The sequence below is a fragment of the Megalops cyprinoides genome, chromosome 2 (assembly GCF_013368585.1).
Source record: "Megalops cyprinoides isolate fMegCyp1 chromosome 2, fMegCyp1.pri, whole genome shotgun sequence".
NCBI lineage: Eukaryota > Metazoa > Chordata > Actinopteri > Elopiformes > Megalopidae > Megalops > Megalops cyprinoides.
Genome location: NC_050584.1, coordinates 3,297,689 through 3,320,549, shown reverse-complemented (window position 1 = coordinate 3,320,549; position 22,861 = coordinate 3,297,689). Strand labels below are relative to the sequence as shown.

Sequence of the window (22,861 nt, the reverse complement as noted above, 5' to 3'; positions counted from 1 at the left end):
AATCGCTGAGCTAGCCAATGATATTGACACTGGGGGGGCAGAAAAAAGTGATTCGTCTACAGGATTCCAAATGAGCGTTACAACTCTGACAGATATAGCCTACACATGCTTCTGGCCAGAAAATTTGGGTGGGCAATGCCCACCCCTGCCCACCTCTACATCCGGCCATGGTATAAATAGGGCTGAGCTGATGAGGCGATGGGATGCAGGTGAGCAGGCAGGCAGGTGGAGGCACTCTGGAAATCAGGTGGGCGGGGCCATGGCGGAGAGGGGGGCAGGGCTGGAACACAAGGAAAAACAAAAGCATATGGACCACATTGACAGACGGGGGGAACACAACAACAACAGCTAGGCGGCTGGAGTACTGACATTGCTAGCTAAGTGTTTTTAGTGTGAAACATTGTTATTAAAACATTGCTACTCCACTAAGAGGTTTCTTCTGCTTTCTTAATATTCATTAACACCCATTTTAACATTTTCGTAACACTCATTTCAAAGTTACAATCATACATGTAACATTCAGTTATTAATGTACAACATATTATCAAAGTAATACTATTCATCAGCTAAAGCAAAATTCATGATATGATCTGATAGTACAGTATACCACTGCATGCATAGTTTTCTGTTAAAACAAATTTTATTCAGTTCAGGTATATGATAGGATGAGTCCTTGGTACATGTACTGTAAAGAAGATGGTAGTTGAAACATCATTCGAGTGGGACATACCTTGCTTAGCTCATTGTTATATTAGCAATCTGTTGAATGAAATACAGACAGTTATGTTCTTTTACACAAACACTTTTTTAGCAGTGTCTGTAGTATTTTTAGCAGCAGGCCACCGTAACTGTACCAGTATCTGGCTCCCCCTACTGCCCAACCCATGAAGTCAGGATTCAAAAGTAAGTTCTGGATTTGGTTATGAAAACGGAAAACGTTTTAGGGGAGAAAGGAGTCAGAGTGTCCAAGCTTCATCACTCCCACTGCACCTGATCAAAAGACAGCAGTATTAATGCTGTCATCTGCGTGTGTGCCCTAGGACATGTCGAAACTGGGGGTCCCCCGTACATCCAGGTGTTCTGCCCTCTTGCCACTGGAGCTGTCACGCTGCATAGATGCCAAACTTGGGCTGGGTCCAACCTTGGGCTTCTCATGCAGAAAGTGATAAGTAGCTTCATTGTTGTTATTGGTCTGTGAATACATTGTGGAGGACACCTTGCTTTTAAACTGTCCTGAAGTGGCTGTTAATCGTTCCTCATGATTAACAAGCATACCCATTCAAGTAAGGGTCACCCAGAACCCTTTAATATGTGTGCCTCATGGCAAATCGTTTTATTAATAATAACAGGGTTATCAGATTAGATTAGATCACTTTTTATTATAATAAAGGAATTTGAGGCAGGTGTTGCCATACATACCAGTTTTTTCTCATCTGAGATAGTTTAGTTGAAGACAGTTCCATGTTATGCATGATGGCATGATTTTCAGGTGGTGTTGAAAGATTATAGCCCTGTTTTATTTCTGGTTCTATAATGGAGGGATGAAGAGCAGGATGTGAGAGAGACTCAGTGTGAACAAGGACTCATTGCATCCACGGTGTCCCTGCATGCTGGAAAAGCCCAGGCGTATTTACAGACGGGTGCATGTGATGAAGTGCAGCTTGGCCCACACATCAGCACAGACATTGATGGACAGAAATATGCCGTGTTTAACATAACTAATGTGATTTTCCACCGATCGCATTGGAGAAACAAAGACAAAATGCTCCATGTCTTTAGACACTCTTGTCTGCCTGGGGGGTGTTCTTTAGGGCAAGGATTTCCTGACTGTTGTTCAGGTTGTGATATTAAAAATTGAGTGGAAGTCAGTACAGCCCTGGGTTATGGAATGTGCCCTCACTCATTCTGAATGCATGAAGTGTGCATTCACTATCCCATTTCATTTTATGAACGATGGTGGTAGGGAAATATAAATGTGTATTGTATGCATTTCTATGAGTCAGCTCTTTAATTTGTTATTTTAATAAAATTTTGTTCGGGACGATGGAAATCACATTTGTAAAACAGAGAAAGATGCCATTGTCGAACAGTTGTAGAAACTTTTTTATCTACTCAAGATCTTGTGTGGTATTGCACAATTACTCTGCAGTTTTGTGAAATAGTGCAACCAAGTCTAGAAGACTTGATGCTGGAAGCAGAGACCAGAGGGACATCTATGTGTTGTGTATTCTATCTTCTTTTTGTCTGTCTAAAATGGTAGCCTCATCAAAGCAGTCATCTAGCTAGTACCTATTCTAATGTGTGGTAAAGACAGAAAACATTTCCGTAAGTTTTCCATCAGCTAGTTAAACTAGACACTTGGGAAATACTACTTGGAGTGATAAAAATTATTTAGTGAAAGAAGACAGTCTTTCAGAAAGACTGATAACAGTCTTTAGATAGATAACAGTCTTTCAGAAAGTCTTTGCACATTCAGCTAAGTTAAGGTTAAAGATGTGTTAAAGATGAGGTTTAGGGCTAAGCTAATCACTTCCAGTAACATTATCAGTTTGGGTGCGACTGCCTTGCTGGACAGAACTGCCTATGGTGCAGCCGGGCAGCAGTGGTCATGTGGATATTCATGGAGGACCTCTGGTGGATACTTAGTTGAAGTGCAAACTGGGTCAATTTCCCTAACTTGGAATTCCCATGTCGTACCAGCAGATGTCACAGTTTAGTCAGTGAGAAACACTTTACCAGTCATAAGGCACTGGCTTCAGTCATTAAGCACCGTGTAATCATGAGTGAATACAGGACAAAATATATATTTTTATGTATGCATTTTGTTCAATTAACATTTAGAGTAGAGCAGAGATGTAAAACTTACAATCTTGATCTCAGCAACCTTTATTGCTGATCATTACAACATGCCACAATACTACTCCTAAAACATTGTACTTTAATGCAGAAGTCTTCCTAGTTGTGTTATTTTCTGTACAACATACAATGTGTATTATTATTATTTGTGTGTTATTTCACTGTACAATATACAATGCTGCTGTGTTTGTATTCCTGCTTCTATATACAGTTGTTGCCTCCCAGTATGTCCATCTTTCCTTACAATGACAGCACAGTTTGGATTTTCTGTAAAGGCTATACAGAAAGACTATAAAGCTGCTGGAGGTTTGGGAGCTATTTGTTACTTCCAGAGACGTGGATTCGGTACATTGTCGACTCCATCCTCATAATCAAGTGGATAGCAACAGGGCTATCTGCTCATCACAGTGTGACGGCAACATCAGGAATATACTATAACATTCAGATCTATGATGAATCTTGGTGCTCCTGATGATGAACTCCAAAGCCACGTGGCTTGGGGATTTTCCTTGCCTCATCTTATTTCAGTGAGTCATCAGGGATTTTTGGAGTGCTTTGCATACAACACATGTGTGCATGCATAATGCATGTCTGTGAATCCTGTGTATCACATGGCTACTGTTTGAAGGTTTCTGCCCTGCTCAGGGTGTCTGAAGTATTCCCAGAAGTTTATGTGTGTGTGTGTGTGTGTGTGTATGTGTGTTTGTGTGTGTGTGTGCATGTGAGTGCATTGAGTTGCTGTTGTGTGGAAAAACATTTTGCAATCGTTTCTCCTTCAAAATCTCTCAGGAAATGCCCAACATCATAATTATCCCACAACTCTGAAGGCTCTGAAATTTCCCACATCGGAGGGCTTGGCAGAGGGACAGCATACAGTCCCAGTATGATGGAGATGATAGGGGCTTGTCTGGAGATACGCTGCCTCACACTCATGGTTCCCATGTGCTTGGGTTTGTGAGAGCGCTCCATTTTGCCTTTAGTAGTGCTTTTGAGAGCTGCTCTTGTGATTCCCAAGATGAGGTGGTTTGGGCTTCTGGGATTCCCTTCATTAAGTGGGACACATGGAGAGAGCCCAAGGCCAGCACCCGATGGGACGTAAGACAAAGGCACTTCTTCCTGTCTCTGTCTGGGTCACCCGTTCCAGCAGGGTTCTGCATCTGCGACTCCTGTCCAGCTCACAGTGTCATTGGGTCACTGTTTGCTTCACCAGTGTAAAATAACAGTCTTTACTCAACTGCCTACCCAGCTGTGTAAGAGTGCTCTCAATGTGGCATGCAGGTCTTGCCCTTCTATAGTTGCACAGCTGAACAAAGCCCCACCATCATCAAACACCCGTTAAATGGAATTGTCTTGTAGCCCATCCATCTGTTGTTGCTCATTTTGATATGCGAGTTGTGTCACTGGCAGTTAAAAAGGGGCACTCGCCCAAAAACAAGAACATGGTCAGCTTCAACACACCAGTCAAGAGGTCATCGTCTTTGATCAAGTTTCACTTCAGAGCCCCTTTGTCATTCAAATCAGTACTTCCATTAATATTTAAGTTTCCAGCCTTGGCAGGAGGGAGGAGGACAGAGGATCCGTTTTACCCTGCTTTCACCTCTTGTGAATGGAGCTCAGAAGTGTGGAGGGATGTGGATCAGAACCATGGAACTGAGGACAAACAGGCCCATTGATTTCCAGGGTTTATCACTGGATGGCGCAGCAACACTCTGGCAAGGTAGTTAAGCAAACTGAATGTACTCTGAGCCATGGAGGAATAGCTTTTGGCCTTGATGGATGAGTTCTCACAGCGACACCCGAGAAACATAAACAGAGGAAGTGAAGGGTGTCGTAAGGAAGCTTCCACACCTCCTGGCCCCCACATCATGGGTGGGGTTATGGTAATTGTTTTTTTGAGTTTCATCCCAAAGAGGTGATGTTCGGAGAACTTCTAGGGTTTAGAATGCACAAGGGGGGCAGTTGATTAACAATGGCAATGTGGCAATATGGCTTCTGAGAATGAAAACCCAATTAACAAGTGCCATTCTTAGAAGGTGTCTCAAAATGTCTTCACAATGTTGCAATAATAGCACATTAATGTCACAAACATGCATGGGCAACATAGCAGATGAAAATTAAGGTCATTGTGATGATAGAGTGTCTTGTAGGCTTTTATTGTTATTAATGTTGCTGCCCACACTGGTCTTTTTCATTTTTTTTTCTCTGTGACAAAAATCGCTTGGGGACTTGGCTGTACTGCTTAAGGCAGTTAGTCCCCAGTATAGTTGACTACCATCGTTTCTTTTTGTATTCCCACATGAAATGCGTGTGACCTGAACCATATGTTAATTACACTCGTTCATCTGCTCTGAAGTCTGTAAACAGTGTTTATGGTTGGTTTGTCTGGATATTGTCAGCATATCTACAAATGTATTTGAAGAATAGCCACACTGACAATTACCAGCTAAAATGTCAATTACCTGCTAAAAATTATACCATGGATATTGGTATGAAATAGCAGTTTTTTTTCTGTTGTCTTGTTTATTTGGTATGTATGTATATAGAATTGGCAGTTTGAGAGGAAGTGGAACAGATGGCAAGACAGTTGTAAAATTTCAGATTCCGAAAAGCTAGAATGGGGAAAAGTACATGGCCCCTTTAAGTAGCACTGCTCCTATTTGAGAATGAACAGTCTGCTGGGCTGCCTCACAGCCCTGGTGCATTTGTCAGCGCTGACTGCAAAGGGGAATGGATAACTATAAAGCAAACTTCTTTGGCCGGGCACATAAACAGCAGGGAGTAGCAGCCACTCAGACCGCATGCCCTTATCAACCAATGGAATGCAACAGCTGCGTGGGGGGCCTCGCGGGTGGGCCGGCCGGAACCCCCCTGTCAGACCCCCACCCTCCCCTACACAGGGTTTGTGAAAGGCAGCTCAACTAAAAAGTGTGAGAGCCAGAGAGAGGGACTTGGCTGCACTGCACATTAAAACCAGAGAAGGAGAGAGAGAGGGCACGAGAGAGAGACAGAGAGAGAGAGAGTGAACCAAAAGAGAGGGATAGTAAGGGACGGCTCTCTGAGAGGCAGACAGAAAGAGAAGGAAAGTGGATTAGGGGAGGGGAGTTGAAAGCAGGCTGAGGGGGAAAAAGACAAGGAAAAGAGAGAAAACAAAAGAAAGAGCCAGATAGAGAGGGCGGGGGGCGGGGGGGGTGGAAGTGGGCTTCTTGATGGCTACAGAGGAGACAGCTGGAGGAGCCCGCAAGGCTACCAAGAGCAAACTGTTTGAATTCCTGGTCCATGGAGTGGTGAGTACAGTTGATGCTGTTGGTCGTCGGGAGAACAGGGCTCCTTGTGTCTGCGTGTGTGTGTCTGCGTGTGTGCATGCCTGTGTGTGTGTGTGTGTGTGTGTGTGTGTGTGTGTGTGTACGAGAGCAAGCGAGAGAGAGAGGGAGAGAGAGAGAGACAGCGCAGCAGTAGCCTGTGTGAGCGAGATGGCTGGGAAAGCTGCGTGAAGGTTATTTCCAGCCCCCTGAATCCCACACTGTTTCTTTTTAAAGAAGAGAGCGACAGCAGAGGGGAGGAAGGGAGGGACGGAGGGACGGAGCAGAGGGGACGTAGGGGAGGTGGGCTTCTGTAATAACAAATAAAGAGAGAGAGAAAGGGAAGAAAGCGGCCGCTACAACTGGTCGTCAGAGAGGACTGGGGATAGTGCTGGAACGGCGCAGGGAGTACCAAAATCATAGATATAGAGTGACTAGAGTGGATCTGCCCTTAGGAGGCAGCAGTTCACGGTGTGCAGTGGCCACATGATGGCTGAGTAAATCCAAAACTGTGTTTAATTCAAATGTGCTTGCTCTAAATGTAAAAGCCTCTATGATTCTGTGCAGTAGATATTCCCACCAGGCCTCCCTCTGGGAAGCCATTTTTTAGATAAGATAGGTATTCAACAGATCAAGTGGTACTTTCCATTGATAGTGGTTCTGTAGTCACTACTGGGATATGTCTGGCCTGGGTTTCATTTCTGAACAGTACACAGGACAGGGCCCATGGCTGCAGTGGGTATTTATTAAAATAAATTATTTAATTATTAAAATAAATTTGTTTACCATTGACTTCTGGGGAGAAAGTATATAAGCCAATAAAAAAAAATATTTTTTTATTGGCCAAGCCTGAGATGGATTTGTTTGGTGGTTGGGTCGCGTTCATTCCTTCCCTGTCTGATGTGTCCATACACTCACGCGTACCCTCCACTGAATGACAGAAAATTCGTAGACACTGGCATCTTAGACACCAAAGGCATTATCTCCTGGCCACCCCTTTGTTTCTTCTTATCCATGTTGTTAGCTTGATAAAATGGTTTCCCACATTTAAAGGCAAAGGGGGCTTTCTCCAAAGGGCTGTAGAGCTTCACTGTGCCTGCGGAGAGCAACTGATGTTCTGTGCAGATGGCAGACCTGGTGCGTGTCTGAGATTACGTTGGACTCGGAGGGTCTTGTCCTTGTCACTCACGATGTTCAAAGTCCCCTGAAAGTGACAGAGCAACGCATGGGTTTCCTGCATCTGTGCCACTCCATGTCGAGGCACAGTTCTCATTTAGAGAGACAGGAGCTGTCATTAACCGCGTTGATAATGTTGAAAAGACAAGAAGTATGCCAAATACTTGGCTCACATTTACAGTGCAGTGGATCTGTTAGAAGCAATGAGCACAGGTGATTGATGGCTGGAACGAGCACGCCACCTCAATGCACCAATTAACCTTGACGGGGCCCTTGTTACTTCCAGCCTCATATTTTCGCAATATCCCATGTTATTTTGGCTCTGTCCTCCCTCTCTGCCGAGGCCTTGGCTGATGCTACACCGAAAGTGATTAGCGAACCATTTGCTGTTTGACACCCCCCCCCCCCCCCCCCAAGTTCATAGGGATGGGACTCTTGCAAGCCCCTCCTGGAGATTATCAAAGAGAGGGCTTGCTCAGATTGGGTGGGGGTGTTTTGTCCCCTGGCCTGGACATCCTCTTGGCCGTTAATCATAGATGTAGAGTGCCCTCTCACCTCTGCCTAGTGGCTGCTGTCTTCTTTTTATTGCAGGTTAGATGCCAACAACAGTAAACAGCAGTGAATGGGAGGCTCAGTGTTGTTTTTCAGTTGTCATGTAATGAAGGCAATTGTAGTGAGAGTTGAGAGGTTGGTACACATAGTAACTCTGTTTGAAAGGGTATCCACTGGCTGAGAGAGATGGGTAAAGGATAGGCCCTATGTGTCTAACTTGTGATCAGCAGATCAGCTCATCTCACCTATAGTTCCACAATGGAGTGTCCAGTCTCCCCTCCCCTTGAAAATGTAAGAGGTTAGCCTCTGTCTGTTGAGCAGAACAGATAGGTAATACTGCAAGGCTCACTCTAGGAGGTTTCTCCTGTCCTTTTCGGGTAAAACTGCTCTCAGCCTTAAAGTGACTGCACATTCTAGAAGGCTAGCATCAGTATATCTGCCTACTAGCAATGCCTCTATACTTGGCTGAGTCCTTTGCCAAGAGCCAGATACATTGTTATGCATGTGAGACTTGCACCTGTTTGTGTGTGTGTGTGTGTGTGTGTGTATGTGACTATGTTTGCAGAAGAAACTGTCATTGCATTTTTCAAAAGAAGAAGATAATTCAGCATTGTTGGCCAACAAAAAAACACCCTGCGGCGGTGGAAGTTATTTTGATGTCTCATTAGCACTTTGTGGCTGAGATGGGGAGATACAGAGTAGTGGCTGGCCTTGCCTGGCCTCTTTTCTCTGCCTCTTTCTCCTCCTCCTTCTCTTCCTGCATAACCTTGTGTGAGAGCTGAGGTCTGTACAGAGAGGTGCTGGGAGACGAATAGCCTCTTTCACCTGTAGCCTGCTGCGCCCACATGTTCTTAGCCGGGGCCCACCATCCTTTGTGGCCAGCAGTTGCACCTGCCACCGAACACCCTGGGGCCTGGCCCACTTCTGCGGGGTTGGGAGGATATGTAGCGCCAGCTTAGCGGCGTGACGTGTTGACAGCAGCTGGCTGAATATCCTCAGTGTCACACTGACTTTGCCTGCACTTGCACTTTACTTTGCTGCGGTTTCAGCCACACTGCCCCTGTGACAGCCGGTTTGGGTTACCCCATTTCCTCGTCCAGGCCACACATAATGTTCCAGCACCATTGTAGCAACATTGTCATCTTATCTGATCAATATAATGTCTGAAGATTGGAGGTCAGATTTATTGGAATGCCTTAAGTACATGGAGGGTCCATAGTCCATAAATGCTTTAAAAAGCATTATTAATTAATAAATGCTTGGAAGTCCAACCAGACTTTTTCTAGTTCTTGTTTACTCACAGAACAGTACAAGGGTCCTTTTAAGTTCCAGCTCTTTTGAACATGCTACACAGAATGACCATTCTGTGCTGTTTGGTTTAGAGAGTTTTAATGAAAAAGTCATCACTCCTCCTGTTGTTTGTGTGGAAGCAGGACTCTATAATTTCATTGTGTGGAGTGCATAGGTCACACAGTAATAACAGACCAGCACCGGTTCTTCACCATAATCCCTTGAGACACAAAGAAACTATTAACTGCAGGAGGTAACACACCACAGTGGAGGGTAGGGTTCTTGCTGAGGTGTTTGGGAGACCAATGATCAGCCCTGTAAATAGAGAGCAGGTCTCTATTCACCCAACATTTAGGGACAACGCAGGAGGTTAGTGTGTGGAGCATTTGGTGTGTGAAAATGGCTATATGCTGAAATCACAGAGGGATTTTGTCATCAGGGAGACAGTTGAGTGGTGGTGTCAGATGTGGGCCATTCATATGTGTTTGTGTAAGCCCCATGTGAGCTTGGTGGTGGGGAGGGGCCTGCCGGAATGACATTTTGGCGGGTCAATTTTGGTGTGAGCTGTGGCTTCACTCATGGTGAGGAATGACACTGCCACTTTGCCTGGTCATCTGGATATATCCCCACAGTGCCGCCTTAAACTGCTTGAGGGTGTGGATCTCAGGACATAAGATCCAAGGGTTTTTACGACTGGGAAGCTGCTTCAGTGGCACACTAGATCTGACAGTCAATCCTTTTAACTCTATGCGACTAAAGGAAATTCAAAGAGTATCTAACACGCCAATGCTTCAGTTTGCTATACCAGTTGTGAAGATGTAACTGAAATGTACTATACATCACCCACTACCTCTCTCCAGGTTCCGCTCAGTGTGAAATAGCGGGGTAAGATCCCAGATTCACGTCTGGTGTGCTGGGAATTCCTCAAGTGCAGCACACTTGGCCCAGATTGCACCATTGAATTGTAGCAGCGTGAAACACCTACTGGGGATCTTGCGCGCCTCTGAATAACAATGGCCCTGTTGACACCTGGTATTAACATGCGTCTTGGGTGATCCGATCACAAGTGGACAGCGCTGAGTACAGGCGTGAATGCACCAAAGACGCATTTAGGATGCACTGAGATCTGGTCTCTCACACATTCGGAGGTGGTCTGGGCCGCATATGGCCACAATGTTCTAGCAGTGTGAACAAAAATGCCACATTGAAGGACCGCCTACTCAACTGACATCCTCTCCTTAAGCGGAAGTACGCACTCATTCGCGCGCCGACGGCGTTCACACCGGTGTGATTAGCTGTTTAGCGCGTAAGATAAAACCGGTGCGATCAGAACACGAGATTGGAAAAATTCTAGCTAATTTTAGCTTTGAGGTAACAGCGATTTAACATTAAAAATATAGCAAAACATAGCAAATGCAGAAGCTAAATAACGCTAATGAAAACATAACGAACCATGTGTGCTACATAGCATGAAAAATATGTTACGTGCGAAAGGGTTTTAAAGCGCCATAACAGGCAACAACAACAACTAGAGTTCGCAAGCTACCTCAAATGCTTCCAAGCCCCAAAGGTGTAATGCAACATATTACATGGAGAAATGGTGTTATGAATAATACATTAAGTGTTGTAGTTCTACAAATAAATGTTAGACTATTGTGGGAGTCAAGATTTACGATATCATGAAGGGGACCGAAATCCTAGGAGTATGGTCGTTATCTCACTACGTTTTCCTCTCCATTGACGCCCATTATAAGGAAAAAGCTTAACGTGGCTTAATGTCCCAAAATAGCGATCAATGATCACCAAATTTGTCTGACATCTCGCATGTCATAAACACTATCTGCTGTCAAAAAAGCGCCCATACTCATAGGATTTCGGTTTTGATTTTTTGACAGGTGGAAGTGCTCATGACAAGCACAACATTTTCATTGCAGTGAATAACATAAGAAACGTTGGAAACATAATATCTTACTTAGCCTATTTAATTCAATCATACTGGCAAGGTGCCAGACAAATACGGTGAAGTTCAAAATGTTCTAATCTAGCGTTTATGCTTTTTCCAACGATAAACAGAATTTAACAAAAGATCAGCAGCAGCCATGTTAAGGGTATTTAATTTCAGTGATGAACGGAATCTAGTTTGCTAGTCAACTAGGTTTTTATTTACAGATACAACACACATTGTTTCATAGTGACAGTCATGACAAGATTCATTCAAGCAGACCTTTAAATGATGCGTAAACTTACATTTGCAAACAGAAATGATGTATGTGTTTATTTGCACATAGAGCGGGGAAGTGAGATTCGATCACAAGTGATCATTCGAGAAGCATGTTGGGACGCATATTAATGCCAGGTGTGAACAGACGTATTTAGAGCTGTCCACTTGTGATTGGATCACTCAAGAGGCATCTTAATACCAGGTGTGAACAGGGCCAATGTCAGCTGCTCCTAAGGAACCAATCAGTCCTTGATCACAACTTTGATGGGTGACATCATGTTCATTTGTGTATTTTCAGACTGCCTTAAGGGGGTAGAGGGGAAGGGGGGAAAAATCAGGTGGAATCAAGCAACAGCTGCTGTGACCATGGGTCAGCAGGAGGGATTCTGGGTATTGCTGGCAAGCATGCCCCAGCAGGACCTTTTGTCTGATATGGTCACACTGAAGAATGTAGATGTGTACTGAAGTCAGGATAACTGAATTAATATTAAACACTTTTCCCTTACATTGATGCAACAGTACAGCATCACAGCACTCTTTCATTACGTATAAGTAATTGTAGGTTTTTTTTTTTTTTTGATGTACAGTTCACCTTTAAGTTAAAATTGTTTTTCTCATAAGGTTTAGGCATCTTTGGTATTACAAAAACTCATTCAAAACTGGGATCTGTGAAACAGATATTTCAGTATGTAATTCACACTCTTGTATAATTGGAAGCGATTAAAAACAATAAGCCAAAGGCTTGCAGTTATAATGATGAAACACTTCCCACATATTTTGGTAAGCACGTCCCTTTCATTATTGGCAATATCTACACCAATGAAGCCTCCCTCACTATCTCTCTGTTCATACCGAGCAGCGGCATTAGCCTCCCACTTTTCTGTTTTCTTCGCCGGGGCATGCAATTGGCTGACGCCGTCTGGCCCGCTGCCCGGCCGGAGTGAATTCTTCAGCTCTAATAGGGAGATGAAACTGGGGGAAAAGCCAGGATCTTTTCAAGGTAACCAGAGTTTCACCACCTCTGTGCCTCTGTCAGGGCTGCTGTGAGCAGGCTCTTTGGTAGGACAAGGGCAGCTGTTCCCGCTAGGCAATGGCCAACAGACTGACAGCACAACCTGTGCCCAGCCTTTCTCACCGATAATGGTACAAAGGGCCATTGTTATAATAGGTCGCCATTTTACTTTTGGATGTACTTAGCAATATGCATAGTTTGTTGTGTTCATTATTGCAATCTAAGGACACTGTTTGTTACAAAAGCAGTAAATCTGACAGTCATTTCACAGCACACTTTACATCCTCAATGGTGTTGTGCAGGGCTGTAGATATACTGTTTAGTGTGTACTGTAGATCTCCCTCAGTACTCTGTGCAATGCATGAGATGTTCCAGCAGTGAGTAGTCTTACGCTATAGGATGCTTTCCACTGGTTGCAGCTCGTAGGTTGGCAACATGTTTGCTGCCAGTCTAAAGAGCATGTTTGGCTACTGTGTCATGAACTCTGTGACATGAGCGACCGTGGCCAGGAAAACAGCAGTCTTTCTTGGTCTTTCAGTTCAAAAACACAAACCTCAGAAAATGCCCTGCGTCTCTTTCACAAGCCCCCATTCCATGACCCAACATGGCTTGATAAGATTCACCCTGTTACCAGTAGGTTCCAGGTATTTTTTGTGCATTCACATGTGTGTTTGCTTTGCAGGATGAAAACAAATACAGTGTGTTTTGACTCATTTTGTTTGGATTTCACAACAGTTGAGAGTCCATGTAGAACCCTTGGCTATTTCCAAAAGTGAATTCACAGTCGCTGTGCTAATGTCTTGTGGTGGATTTTACTTCATACATTTTGAAGGGTAGGCTCCTTTCTCAGCTCAGTATTGTTTCATAAACTCAAATGTTGGCCCAGAACCTTTGGGGGGCATGGCAGCTCTTCCTCTCATTGTATGTCACTGGCAGTGAACAGAGGGCTGAGCAGAGGGCCCCAAAATCCCCCCTGCAATGTCGCTGCCCTCTGTCCCTACTCTGGCAGTGGGCCTTTTAACAGCTGTTGCCAAGCGAGTGATGGACACAGGTGTGGGAGCACCAGCTGTTCCTCAGGAATCACTGGGTGGGTGGCAAGGGGGAGGGGCAGCAAGAATTCAGAGACAATGTCACATACAGTGTTTCCTGCTGAAAAAAAAAAAGTGATATATAACTTTTCATACACATAACGTCTTACCGAAATGCTCATTTATATATGTGTGTATCATTTACATGCTTTTTGTCTAAATAAAAGCATCTTTGCATGGGGGTGTATGACCGTAATTTTACATTTTAAGCGTGTCTGCACAGGTGGCCTTCTAGACCATTGCAGCTGGCGCAGGGGGGTCTGAGATAATTGGCCCTCTGCTGTGCCTTGTTTGACAGGCTGTTTATGCGTCCGGTGTAGTCTGCAGAATATTCCCAAAGGGCAATATTAAATTACTTTTAACATCAATGTGTTGTCTCAAAACATGCAGATGCTTTTTTTATTAGTGTTTTATATTACAAGTTTCATATTTTTGGTTACAGTCATTTGACTTTTGTGCTTTACGCACGACTTTACATGGGGGAAACAGGCAACAAGCATCGGTATCGTAGTTTTCATGTGTCCTGCTGTCTGTTTCTTTGCCAAGGCAGTCAGAGTTCTGCCTTGGCAAAGCCAAACTGCTAATGTAATGTTTCCGTCACGAAGGCAGGCTATTACATTTACATTTATTCATTTGGCAGACGCTTTTATCCAAAGCGACTTACATAGGTTATAGTTGTTATGTTATGTTATTCATTTATACAGTTGGATGTTTACTGAGGCAATTGTGGGTTAAGTACCTTGCCCAAGGGTACAGCAGCAGCGGGGATTGAACCGGCAACCTTTCGATTACGAGTCCTGCTCCTTAACCACTATGCTACACTGCCGCCCTATTAGGCTGTCCTCACCTGCTGTTTAGGTCCAATTTAGCACCTTCTATGCACCAAAATTGTGATTTCTGCATAAAAATGGTGGTTAATGCACATAATTCGGTAGTCTGTTGTTATCCTCAGCTTTGGGAATTGTGCTCACCTGCATTCAGTGACAGCAGTGTGGCCTGCAGCACAATGCCAAAAGTGTGTGGCTCCCACTGCATTACTCTGCTCATCGCCCAAAACACTCCACTAAAAGCAACCCACATCCTGTGCCAGTACGATCTTTACAAAGAATTTTTAAAAATCTCATTGCTGCACTCTGTGAGGTGTTTTTATCAGTGCCTTCGTTAAAGTGATGATTGATGTACCATATGGTTCTACAGGCCTCCTTCTTACCCAGAATCCTCTCCTCTTCTCCCTTCTCTGCAGAGACCAGGAATTCCCTCAGGAGCGAGGATGCCTCACCAGGGAGCTCCCATGGGTCCGCCCGGTCCCCCATATGGTGGGAGCCCCTCGGTGCGGCCTGGTATGCCCAACCCAGTGATGGAGCCCAGCCGCAAGCGCCCCGCCACCTCCCAGCAGGCCCAGCAGCAGCAGGCCGTTCAGAACCGCGCCAGAAAGTAAGTGGGGTGGGTCTGGCCCATCTGTGCTCTCCATGCTTAGTGTTTCTGTACATACAGACACGTGTTTATGTCTTCCCGTCTGTCTGTCTGTGTATGTTCTGATTTCTGTGTCCATCCACTGGCCCCCCTTATTCTCCAACTCTTACTTGTCTGCTTGCTTGAGCCACCGTGTCTCAGTGATCTCTCGCAATGCCCTCCTGTTCAGTACATGGTAGGTCCACACCTTCACAGAGCTGATCTGGTCTGGTGATGCACTGTTTCATGGGAGGTTTGTCAGCTCATCCAACGCAGACTTGGAGCTCTGGCCAAGGCTGACACCAGCTGGGCCACTCCTTTTGGTTATTCATCTCTCCTCCGGCTCTCCTCAAGTCCTTGCGCCTTTTCACCGACCCTTGAAAATGGCGGGAGCACAGACATGTACAACAGTGCTGGCTTTTGTTTTTCTCTGGCCCTAACCAAAGCTCAGAAAGACCAGCAGATTTTTGCTGAGGCAATCAATTCGCTTACCTGGGAGACTACCCTCCCCATCTCACAATGCAGTGCAGTGTCAGTGATCTACAAGCCTTCTGACACAGGTGGGGTGAGATGTCAACTTTTGCCTATGCACCCCTCCCCTGGCCGCGGACCTAAGACGGATCAATGGCAGCAGGTGACCCAGGTGCCACCTTAGCACATGCTTGTGCTTGTCCTCTATCAGTGGATGTGTGCCCCCTTATGTGGACAATCAAGTTCCATTTCCCACTTAGTCAAATACAATAACCAGCAGTTACTGTTTTATTGAGACTCAAGATGCAGACCTGGGCTTGTAAGTGGCAGAAGTGGACAATTGTTCAGCCACTTACCACAAAAGTGGTCATTCTGTGGTTGTGCTTGTAAACACAGTACCTTATTAGAAGTAACTAATGTCATTTAATCTTTAATTAATTTTGTGCAAATGTATGAAATTGGAGATGATATTGTGTTTGCTAATGATGCATCTATCCCCTGTGGAGAATTTGAGAGCCTTAAAAGGGTAAACTGTTTTACATTTATCCATTTAGCAGACGCTTTGACCCAAAGCGACTTACATAGGTTACAGTTCTTAACAATGTTATCCATTTATACAGCTGGATATTTACTGAGGCAATTGTGGGTTAAGTACCTTGCCCAAGGGTACAGCAGCAGTGTCCCAGCAGGGATCGAACCGGTAACCTTTCGGTTACGAGTCCTGCTCCTTAACCACTTAACCACTATGCTACACTGCCACCCTTTTAAAAGTATTAGATGTAACTGTGTGGCATATTTTGGCCCTTTTCCTTGGTCATACTTTGTTCTGACGTGCAAACTTAGTATCAGAGTTGGTAAACCAAACTTCCTATAATCCCATTCAGCATCCCTGTGTCTGTCATGGTGTTTTGACTCTGCTTTGCACATCTTAAGAACTGTGCATGCTGGAACCCTTAAATGGGTTTCATGTAACTTAATCTTTTCCCTATTTTTGTCCTTTCGACATGAATGCTTACTTTCAAAATCTGTCATTATTCGATCTCTGGCCTGGTCAATCGGTCAATCAGAAAATGCGTCCATGTGCAATGATTGTTCGATTCCTGAGTTTTGTTTTGATTTTTGTGTCTCAAACACCCTTCTCTTCTCATCTGTCTGTCTCTCACCCCACTCGTCCCCCAGCTCCCCTGTGCGTAACACCCTTTGTTCTCATGTTGTATTGCTGGTGTCCTTTCACCATGAGCATCTCTGTGCTGTCTGGTCCATGAACTGTATGTGTATCTGCATACAGCCTCATGATCTTGTTAAGTGTTGTGCCAGTTGTACTTGTTATGTGTCGGTCTGTCTGTCTGTCTGTCTCTCTGGCTATTTGCTATATTACCCAAGTGCAGGTGTCTGGAGAATGATGCATATAGTTGAGTGGGCTCAGCCGCAGCTGAACCGAATTTTTGAGTTGCCCTACCACCAGCTCCTGTCATATACTGTATATATGAACACACTCCCATCCACTGAGAGAGACGTTTGGGACTCCCTGTTTTCCACCTCAGTTTCACATCAATCTCTAATCGGAGAGCCTTCAAATCCCATCAACTCTTAGGAAACCAGTGGGATTCCCTGGAGCCAATGAGATTGCAGCGAGACAGATGGACATGCGAGATGCCCAATCAGATACCACGCTTGGATCAAAGTAGGAGTCTGTTCTGATGCATGTTAGATTGATCACGTGTTTTTAATTTCCCCCCATTCTTGCCCCAAACCCTGACCCCAGCACTCCCCTTAGCTCTGTTCACTGTCCCACTCTCACCGTCTGTTTCTAAACTACAGGCATGCATACTCCTTCCCTAGAAGGACTGTTATCTAGATTCCATATTATAAATGAAGTTCCACAAAACAAAATGACGTTCTTTCTGTCCCAGTGAAAATTAAGAGAACAGTACACAAAAACCACAATTTAATCCAACACCAAAGTAACATACATGTTATAGTCATTACTTAAAATGTATGTCACATAAAAAGTAGTGTGTGTTTGCCGTTAATTAGTCTAAGTAGTAGGAGACCTATTCAGACACCGCTGTATTCCATTTATTGAGATTACATCCCATATTATTTAGATCCCAATTGCATCTACATTAGTTAACTATACACATATGCTGGTGCATGTTTTCCAAGCATGGCATGACGAGAATAAATTTCCTTACCTGTAGTTAAGATACTTGAGATTCCAAATTCTTCTGGTTGCTCCCATCTCAAGACAAGTTTGGCTTGCAATAAGGACAGAGGTGTGATTGTGAGAAGAAATGGTCTTAGACCATTTCAAATAATTTTGATCCTTAAGTCCCACCCTCACAGTAGGCTTTCAGGCTGCACAAATGTGCTAGGGGTCTGCTGTAGCATGCTTATGTCAAACCACACCCTCATTATCCAACAGGTGTGAAACACAGGATCAGAGACCTCTTCAAATGGGCCAGAAGTGTTTTAGGGTTATGTAAATGCCTGTCTTTCTATTATGACAGGATGGGATGGCCTGGAGGCGTTGGGCGCCTGCTGTGTTAAGTGGAAATACCGTCACCTGGTGAAGATATTGAAATCCCATGCTCTCTAAAAGACGTCGTAATGGCAGATCACTGTAGGATTCCTCTCAGTATTCTGTGGCCAAGAATGGCAAGCATGAATGCCTCCGTGTCCTTTTTGCCAGCAGTTAACCACAATGCATTGTAAAATGCTGATTTTTGTCTCAGCGGTGGTAATCAGCAAAGCTCAAGTTCTTGTATTTGAGCACCCCCCCCCCCCAACAGGGTGCCTGCAACTTGTGTTGTATGGTTGATGACCACAGAGCTTGAGGTGCTTTTATGGGTCACTTTTCCCAATTCTAGTAGGACAGCATTCCTTTAGAGTTTTCAATGGGTTACAAGTCACCAAAGTGATGTTTAACTAAAGGCCGTGCAGCATGCTAGGGAGGACTTATGTGTTGCATCAGACTGTTGCTGAACATGCATCCTTTTGACAGTAGTTAGTTTGCTTGAAGTGTCTTCCCTAGAAAAGGTCTTAGCTTGACAAATGTGAAGTAGTGGAGTTCACATCTTTCTTTCACATGTGTGCATGTCCTGCTGTGATGCAGTGTGAGTCAGTGATGTTTTTGAGACTGCATGACTATCATACTGTTTTGCTTCCTGTAGAATTCCTATTGTATTTCTCCTTAACAGTGCTCCCCTTCAGGCAAACCTGTTATCTCTGTGTTAAATATTGCTGTACAGTAGTTCACAGGTTTAAGTCATGTGATATAACTGCAAGTATACCATCATCAAAGGCTTCATGCTTTATTGTGACATGTAATCAACATTACAGATGTTTTTCAACATTCTGACGATATCCTGTGCAGAGGTGTATTTATAGGAGGTGTTTGTGATTCCCCACTCCTTTCTTTCTCCATCTGCACCTAAAGCAGAACAACCAAAATAACTGTATAAATGAGCACATCCATAAGTGAGTGCAGCTAGTTTTAAGGTTGTGCTTTCTCATTATATGCTCCATTACAATACCACCTTTTATTTACACAAGGTTCATGCTGGATGTGTGATTGAAAAACAATGCAAAATACACGTTACAATAAAAACAATGTACGATTTGGCCAGCTTTTGGCCACACTGAGTGTCCTATTAGGGAGTTGAGAGAGACCAGTCCTGGCACAGTCTGCAGGTAGAGTAAAACCTGAGGTATAGCTGAATCTGCTGTAAAATTCCCCATTAGAAGAGATACTGCATTTGCTTTTTGTTATCAGGCACAACCTGAACACATTTTGTGGATGTGTTCTCTTTCCCCACTGCAGTGCTGCCGTGGTTTTTATAGGAAGCTCTGCTTTTGTGTGAACTTGGTTCTCTCTTAAACAGTAAAGAGTGAGTACGAATTTGATTTCATGCAGCCGCTACCTCCTCCAGAGTAAGGGTGTACTCACACTAGGCAATCCGTATCGTGCCTGAGCACGTTTGACCCCCAAAGTCCAGTTCGTTTGACTAGTGTGATCGCTCCGTACCGTGCCCGGGCCCGCTTGAAGAGGTGGGCTCGGGCACGGTTCAGTTGGACTCGGGCACGGTACGCATCAGTGTGATCGCTAACCGTGCCCGAGCACGGAACTCGAACAAGACGTCAATAATGCGACTGCCCCATTTAAAAAATATATCCGTTATAGCAGCAGTTAGCTGGATATCTGTTAGTTACACGCCCAGTCATAATAATTCATTTAAACCATCATTTGATTAGCCAGCTGACTTCCTTAAATATAACAAGCTGGCTACCTCCAAAATTTGATTGGTTAGTTATGTACATCTATACCTAAAAACAACTCTGTGGATCGTCATATTAGCTTGATTACTAGCAAGCGCAATAAAACTAACCTTTTACGTGGCGATGTAAGCATTGTTGTTGTCAGGAGCTTAATCAGAGTATCACAAAGGAAGCAGCCAACCTGTTCAAGTAGCTAGTCTTCAACAATCGTTCAGATAGGTAGCCTGTTAGCTAACTAGCTATGTTTGTCAAATCTATCGCTAGATAGTTAACGTTAGCAGATGACGTTGAGGGAGGAATTTGGAGCTGCTTTACTCGCAGACAACAATTCACAATCGTGCTCGGGCATGGTACAAGGCAACCGGGCCTAGTGTGAGTACGCCCCAAGATCTCTTCTGCTTTGAATGGTGTTGAATTTCACATACCTCCTCTACAGCCACCTAGACTCCAATCTCAGACATCTCCATCCAGTCAGACACAAGTGCTGGGGACCAGTCAGTGAGTGTTTCTGGGGTCTGGGCGATAGTTTTCCTGTTGGCTGCCATTGTTCAATATAGCTTTACGTTGGTATTTGGAAATGTAAACCATACGAAAACAGTTGCTGTGAGAGTGGGGCCAGTGGTTGTCAAAAGGCAGACAGCTGTAGCTAGTCCACTGCAAATTGTCAAATATTCATTACTCAGATCAGAATTAGATTCCACTCAGGCATCCATGGGCGTTGTTAGTCTGAAACATACGACCATGATGCCAGGCAAAACCTTTGCAGGCTGCAAATATATAATGACATGCCAGTGAAAGACTGAACATGGGTCAAAGGACAAGGAGATATGTGCCATCCTCTGAAAAACTCCTGTTGGATCATTTATCTCTACTGGAAGTGCACTGTAAGTCTGACCATGGCAATGAGAGGTCACTTAATCATTGTGTCTTGTGTTTTCTCATTGTTCAGGAGCCACTTGGCTAAACCCATGTCCACAACCTCTTTCTCATCCAGCCAACATTGTCTTTGACATAGCTTCAGATCATAGACACAGATACACGCACAGCTGTTGCTTTTGAATGCAAAAGATTACATGTGCACATATGAAAGGTATATAAAAAATATGGATGTGAGGCCAGATGTTCCATTCAGAGCTTTCCTTTTGGGCCACAGCAGCTAGAGGCAAAATTACCACAGCTTTCTGAGCGATGTGTCTAATATTGGTTGAGTAAAGAGCTTCTCCATATATTATTCAGTTAAGCCTTGCAGGCCATTACAAACACATGGATGACTGTCAAACAGAGCAGATGGAATAAGGTCCATTCCTCCTCTCATTATTTAATGATTATCACCCATTGCAGCTAACATATAATGCTCTTACAGCTTCAAAGTTGTACTGAAAGAACATCATGAGAGGCCCCAGGGATACTATATGAACCTCACTGGTCCCTTCCTCTGTCGGACTTTGGTAGAGCTTTTGGTAGAGTGACTGGTGGTTAAAATGGGGGATCACAGGATAAACCACCAGTCTATGTGGGAATAGGAGACAGAGAATGGAGCACAAGGGGCTTGCCCTGCTTCAGCTGGCCCATGGATCTTATTGATTAGGTGACACCCTCTCTGTTATCTGTAGGCCTTATTTCCTGTGCAGTAGTTTACTGCAGTGACACACACAAGTCTTGCACGTTTGTTGTCGTAAACTACCAAGCAGGTGTCAGATTTGAGGCGATAGCTGACATCCCTCTGACTTTCAAAATTGTTTCTGGTTAAGAGACTGAGAGTCAGTGCCATATTAATCGCAACAGCAACAAAAGTTCAAGAGCAAAAAGAGCAAAAAAACTCCAGCTTGGTTAAAAGAACATTGTGACAATGGTAAAAGCAATGTCTGTTCTTAACTTGATGGATTGATCTCCTTGATGGATTGAACTCATCCTAGCTCCTACCTCATGCCCCGACTGCCCACATGTATCATTGCCAAAGCCCCCCCCTTACACACACACACACACACACACACACACATGCACACACGCACATGCACTTCACACACACATTGTATGGGACATTGTGTGGGACTGTGCAATATGTAGCATAATGTAACATACATTTTTACTTTACTGTGCAAATACTGTGAACCTGTACATATATTCTTACTTAATTTGTATATATATATATATATATATATATATATATATATATATATATATATATATATATACATATATATATATATAGTTATTTATTTATTTACGGTTCTTTAATTTAATTATGTTTCTCCTTTTACTTTTTTGTTCACTGCGCTGTATCACCTGTGTACATTGTATTCCTGTGTACATTTGGTGAATTAGCCAGGATTGCCCAATTAAGGAGAATGGGCATGGTCCACAGTGAATGAGTGCAAACGTAGAAAAAGAAAAGTGGGACAGCCTAGAAGAAAGGTTTGGTTAAAAAAGCACTCTGCAATGCAAAACTGGAAAGCTGCTGGGAAACGGGATGAGGAAAGGTAGGGGGCACAGTCTCCATTGTACGCAAAAATCCATCAAAATTGAAAAAGCCTCGAGCTGAAGTGAAAATAAATTGGCTACGCTTTGGTCTCGGGCAGCGGCGTGGCTTCACCGCGTGACGGTGCATGTCCTACCGTGTTGCCTCTCTCTCTCTCTCGAATCCCCGCCACGTGCCCCGCCTCTGCTGGTTACTCACAAACAGCTGGGAACACTGTCTGGATGTGTCCCAGTAATTTAGCAGATGGCCTGTGTACTCCGCTATCTGTCACCATAGTAACATGCTCTCCTTTTTTATTTCTTTCTGTCTGTCCCCCCCTCCATAGTGCCAAGAGAAGGAAAATGGCAGACAAGATTCTCCCTCAGAGGGTGAGCTGCTTTGTTTTTTTGCGATTTCTCCTTGTCTGTTTGTCTGTCTGTCAGTCTGTCTGTTGAAGAAAACTGTAATCCTTTTTTAAAATTTGGTAGCAGGTGTTTTAGGTAGGATGGGAACTGAATGTGTCGGGGGATTGTGGACTTAAAAAGGGGCTTCTGGGGTATTGGAACACCATTGGGATTGGAGGGGGTCTTGATGTTGCCGATTTTGTACAGGATCGTTGCCAGACTAATTTACAACAGACTGATTATTAGAGGTAAACTGACTATTTACCTTTATGCGAGACTGTCGCTATAGGTATATATGTGCCAA

General features: G+C 44.1%; 1 protein-coding gene across 3 annotated transcripts in view; it reads left to right on the top strand.

Annotated features, from left to right (window-relative positions):
- Positions 1 to 22,861, top strand: part of smarcd3b (SWI/SNF related, matrix associated, actin dependent regulator of chromatin, subfamily d, member 3b) — a 63,100-nt gene that overhangs the window by 25,068 nt on the left and 15,171 nt on the right. The window contains exons 1-4 of one of the 3 annotated variants that reach the window (XM_036521018.1): positions 6,054 to 6,140; positions 14,738 to 14,928; positions 17,012 to 17,101; positions 22,500 to 22,542. In XM_036521018.1, the coding sequence (XP_036376911.1) occupies positions 6,063 to 6,140; positions 14,738 to 14,928; positions 17,012 to 17,101; positions 22,500 to 22,542 (402 nt within the window). In that variant the 5' untranslated portion in view covers positions 6,054 to 6,062. Of the gene's footprint in view, positions 1 to 6,053; positions 6,141 to 14,737; positions 14,929 to 17,011; positions 17,102 to 22,499; positions 22,543 to 22,861 lie in introns of those variants that run through there. The other 2 variants (XM_036521016.1, XM_036521017.1) reach the window with 2 other exon arrangements.